The 4,913-nt window shown below is 53.1% G+C and overlaps 1 protein-coding gene across 1 annotated transcript in view; it reads left to right on the top strand.

Moving 5' to 3' along the window:
- The window catches only part of AS3MT (arsenite methyltransferase), a 26,720-nt gene extending 23,280 nt beyond the window's left edge, over nucleotides 1–3,440 (top strand). Inside the window, exon 11 of the mRNA XM_032766890.2 lies at nucleotides 3,123–3,440. Within this exon, the coding sequence (XP_032622781.1) occupies nucleotides 3,123–3,221 (99 nt within the window). The 3' untranslated portion in view covers nucleotides 3,222–3,440. The remainder of the gene's footprint in view (nucleotides 1–3,122) is intronic.
- Nucleotides 3,441–4,913: the final 1,473 nt, after the last annotated feature.

Here is a 4,913-nt window from a genome sequence, read left to right as displayed (position 1 = left end):
TCCACATCTTTCTTGAAATGCGGTGCCCAGAACTGGACACAATACTCCAGCTGAGGCCTGACCAGCGCAGAGTAGAGCGGAAGAGTGACTTCTTGTGTCTTGCTCACAACACATCTGTTAATGCATCCCAGAATCATGTTTGCTTTTTTTTCAACAGCACCACACTGTTGACTCATATTTAGCCTGTGGTCCACAATAACTCCTAGATCCCTTTCTGCCGTACTCCTTCCTAGAAAGTCTCTTCCCCTTCTGTATGTGTGAAACTGATTGTTCCTTCCTAAGTGGAGCACTTTGCATTTGCCCTGAGTGTGCATTGTAGCCCTGCCCTAGATTCCTGTCTCTGTTAAGGCCAGACTAGTTTAAAAAAAAGAAAACAATGATGCCCTGGGGACTGGAATTTCCTTGGCATCCTGTGAAAGGCTCTGTCACATTCATCACGCTTGGGAATGACAGGCTGGGCCATTAAAAACCTCCCAGCTTCCCCCTGGGAGCATAGGAGCCAGATCTCATGCACAGCACTGAAAATATTCCAGTGAATTGGAGAGCTGATGCAGGTGGCCGATAGGCTGCAGGGCTTATCGGAGGGGAAAGATAGGCCCTTTGCAGAAAGGAATGTGCTCAAGGGACTGGGGCTTCATAATCGCTGACCTTGCTGCTTTTGGCACGGGTGATGGAGTTGTTTCTTAAAGGCACAGGCACATTTTTTGTTTCTCTGCCTCTTCGTGGCAACCAAGTAAAGCAAAGCCCCACAGACCATCTATAACTGGGTGCAGGTATCATGCCCCAGGAGCCCCAGCTAAGGACAGCGTGGGGGTGGGGATGGGGGTTCTTTGTGGATTTCTTTCTAGGAGTGTATTTTTGCCAGTATTATCTGAGGCACAGCTCAGGCAGCTGGTGCAGTGGGCTACGGGTTAGTTCTCCGCTAATGAAAGGATCAGGGCGTGCTTACTGGCCAGCCGGCAATGGCAGGGATCTGCAAGTGGAGCAGAAGCTAATGCCACTGGTGATAGTTCGTGGCTACTTAGTCAGAACAACCAGGGGAGGCTGGGAAGGCAGCTAGGAGATGCTTCTTCAAGCCTTGATGGTAGGGTAGGGCTAAAGGAACTCTGTCTGCACTTTAAAGGGAGGAAGGATGATACCAGTACAGGCGTGGGAGCCAGGCAGGCTAGAGTCTATTCCTGACTTTGCCACTGCTTCCCTGTGCTGCCTTGGCTAAGTCACTTCACCACTTCGTACCCATCTCAACAGTCTTGCCAGCTTTAATTATTTTATTGCTGGCCTCGCAATATTTGATGTTTTGCTTAAAACCTCAGCTCCCAGAGGCAGGTGATTACAGAAGACTCTCCACTTTTATTTACAGAGAGATGTTTCTAGCCCTCCTGGTTGCAGAGAAAAGCTCAAATAAGTGATGCCTTACAGGCTCAAAAAGCAGAAGCAAAAGAGATTTCCAAATCTGCTGATGCTGTGGGTGGCAGGGGCTGATGTGAGGTTGGCATCTGCGACGTACCTCCCTCCACCCAGGGTGGGAAGACTGTTAATAACTGAAACAAGGAGACCCCAGACTTCAAGGTGTGAGGGCCAGGGCATGTTGGGGGGAGGGGAGATTGGCTGGGTTAACTCCCAAAGGACGGGCTGGGGAGGAGGGTGGGGTTCTTTTTACAAACCCTCCTATTAACAGAAACGTGTTGAGGAAATTAAAGCTCCTCCCCCTGTAATGGGAACCGGGTTGGGTTCACCTTTCTCTGCCGCATTCCCCTCCTGGACATTGGGTTGGTGCCTGAGAGCCCAGGCTGAGCTCTGCAAACCAATCAGCTTTCTCCAGCACCCTAACTCTGGCCCATACGGTGGGTAAAAAATTCAAATATCTTCAGCCCTGGGGCCTGGTAATGTTCCCTTGACTGAGACCCCTCTCCTCTCAGGGGGCTATTGTAAGTAGCTGGGAGCTTAGCACCTACATGGCAGTGGCTGATGTTAGTTTGGCTTCCCACTTCTTTCCTGCTGAGACAAACTTCCCCCAGGATCTCTCCTGTTCCTACTGGGACTGGATTCCCCTCTGTGAACCGAAAGAGAGCACTGTGGGTTTGGCTCAGCCCTGCACGTTGCTGTGGTCTGGGGCACTTCTCCCAGCGGGGAATATGAACAGTCGGATTTGAAGAGTCATCGTTGATTGGCAGAGCTGCCAATAGGCTGTGCAGCGTCGCACGTGCCATCCTCATGGGGCTCCCATTGCCCATGCAGCTACCTCTGGGGTGGTACGCTGCAGGCCACATAAGGATCTGAGCAGTCCCCTGTGATGGTGCAGGACAGGTAGCAGAACAGGTGGTTGTACCCAGTAGAATCAGCAGGGCTGCTGAAATATGCGGTGTGCAGTTACCCACAATAGGACTGGCTGGCAGTCCCATATGCTCTAGTGAGAAGTAAGTATGGGAGATGGGAGAGTGCCAGTTACTGATGCACCACCACTGCTGTGGCTGATGCTTGGAGGGCGCCCATCTAAGGACTGACCTCACCCAGCCTGCTTAGCTCGAGCACTGATGCAATCACAGTCCAGCTGGAGGTAGCAGTGTTGCGGTTTGTCGGGTTGCTGACAGTGACCTCGGAGTTGTACGCTACAGCACGGCCAACACAGTCCCTGCCCACAGGAGCATACAGCCCGCCGCCAACTAGCTCAATGGCACAAAATCCCCGTGGCTGGGCCCCTGGGGCTGACATTTGTGACTTACCCTGTGCTGGTGGGGCAGCTGTTGTGAGGCTCAGAGGAAGATGTGTGGCTTTATGAGGAGTGGAAAGGGAACAGAGAGAGGTGGTTCTGTGGGTGCCCAACAATCAGATCCATGTTAAAAATCTGTGGGAACGGGATGGCAGGAAGGGTCTCGGGTATGAGGTCACCAGCCAGTTGAAGAGGGGGCTGGATGAGTGCAACAAGGGATCCAATCCAGTCCTGCTCAGCCAGAGAGAGGGCGATAGCAATACTTGGTGGGGGCTCCATGATGATGGGACAATGGGGAAATCCCCAGGAATTCACAGCCCTCCTCCCAGCGCCAGGGAAAACCACCTGGCAGTGGCGGCCTTTCCAGCCCCTTCAAATCTGATTTAGTGCTGTTTTTGTTTCCTTACTATAGGAAAAGATCGTTGATCCATTCCAATTAGTGGAGCATCTGGAAGCAAAGGATCTTGCTCCCAAGCCAGCGGGCTGCTGTGGCCCCAAAAGGTGCTGCTGAAAAGCTGAGTATCCACCAGCAGGAGCCAGCAGAGCAGAGGCTGAAGAATCAGAGCTGTTTTTGTTACTCATCGCTGAGCAGCAATTAAAAATTAATAGCAGGGGTAACAAAGCAGAGCACTGCATGGCTTCGCAGCCATGCACAGGTACTGCAGAATGAGATGAAATAAACCCCAGCTGTCCCCTGGGTTCCAGCCCTGGTGCATGGCTGCAATCAGAAGATAGCGCGTTTATTTGTACACACCATGTTAATGGTTAAGAGCAAACCCAGCTCTGATCAAGCCACTAGGAAGATCTAATGGAACTTAGTTAACTGCAGGGGCACGAAACTGACCAGTGCTTTGTCTAACTCAGAATGGGCTCTAATGAGGCTGGATCCCAGGAATCAAAATTATGTACTGAGGCCATTTTTGACCAGCCAACCTCTTGTAAGGCCCAGGGCAGATTCTGATGGAATATGTTCTTCCCAGGTTGCAGTGTGTCCCTGGAGTCATTCCCTGCCTCGAGGCTTACACTGTCCCTTTTCCTTGCCTTGCCCATGTGGGAAGTGCAGCTCTAGCCTTACTCTGCGCCTAAAGCCTCCCAGTGCGCTGGGGAAGCAGGAAGCTCCCATGGTGCTCTGCAGTGCACCCCCTTGCATGGCATTCCTCCTTCCCACAGTGGAACTTCATGGGTCTGTTGCCTTCAGCCTCTTCCCTGAGTAAGCACTCTTAGGCTGTGTGCTGAAGGCGCCTAACTGCTTTTTGTGGCTTGGGATGCGGTGACTGGTTACATATCTGGCCATTCAAATGGAACCGCTCCCTTTGGTAGGGCGGCCCTGACCTTGAGGGCTAGATGGGTCAAGCACTGCAGGGAGCCTCTCTCCTCTGCTGCTAGCTCAGAGCAGGGAAGGTCAAACCAGGCCCCGGCCATGTGTAAGAAGATGTAACGTGCTCAGTGGCAGCATCCGGCAGCCAGTAAATCTCACGCTGCATCTAGGGCAAATCGCAGGCAGACGCCTGGCAGGATAGAGGAGATGAGGAGAAGCACCTGGGGTCCGGGTGGAGGGGAGAGGAGACAGAGAGAGATCAATTGTGAATAATAGCAAGGAATCGCTTTCCCGGTGCCATGGGCCCAGCACCTACCACAGCTAGTCTAAGGGCAGATCCCATCTCTCTGTTCACCCAGCATCTCTAGAGAAAGGCTCTGCCTTAGGAGGGGCTGAGCGCCCTCCCCTGGTGGAGTGAGTGGAAACTGAGAGCCCTCGGCCTCTCGTGGGGGGTGCTTGGTAAGCAGGGCTATGGCCCCACTCCCCCCCAGCTTGTAGGAGAACACGCTTCCTTTCCTGGCTGCGGGGGCCCGAGGAGGGTTGGGGTTACAAATGGGGAATCCCCCTGGCGGCAGGAGTTGCTGTTACACTCGGCACCATCTAGTATCAGCCTCTAGAGCCATCTATTGCTCATGGCTGAGCACTACCCACCTGCCGCTTCCTAACAGCTGAATAGGTCTTTTGGCCCAAACACTGCAGGTCTTTCTGTAGGTGTTGCAGGGAGAGGAGCATTGTAACCAGACGGTGGCCTTGCGGAACCTGGAGAACTGTAGCGCTTGGATCTGAAGTCTCAGGGACTGGTGGGGCGCCGCTGGTCAGAGGGGAGCGGGGACTCTTGAAAAAGAATCTGGATCTGGGGCTAAATAACTCCTTCCGGACCACCCA

Source organism: Chelonoidis abingdonii, chromosome 16, assembly GCF_003597395.2.
Source record: "Chelonoidis abingdonii isolate Lonesome George chromosome 16, CheloAbing_2.0, whole genome shotgun sequence".
Taxonomy (NCBI): Eukaryota; Metazoa; Chordata; order Testudines; family Testudinidae; genus Chelonoidis; species Chelonoidis abingdonii.
The sequence above is the reverse complement of the archived record's forward strand: the minus strand, read 5'-3'. Positions and strand labels throughout refer to the sequence as shown.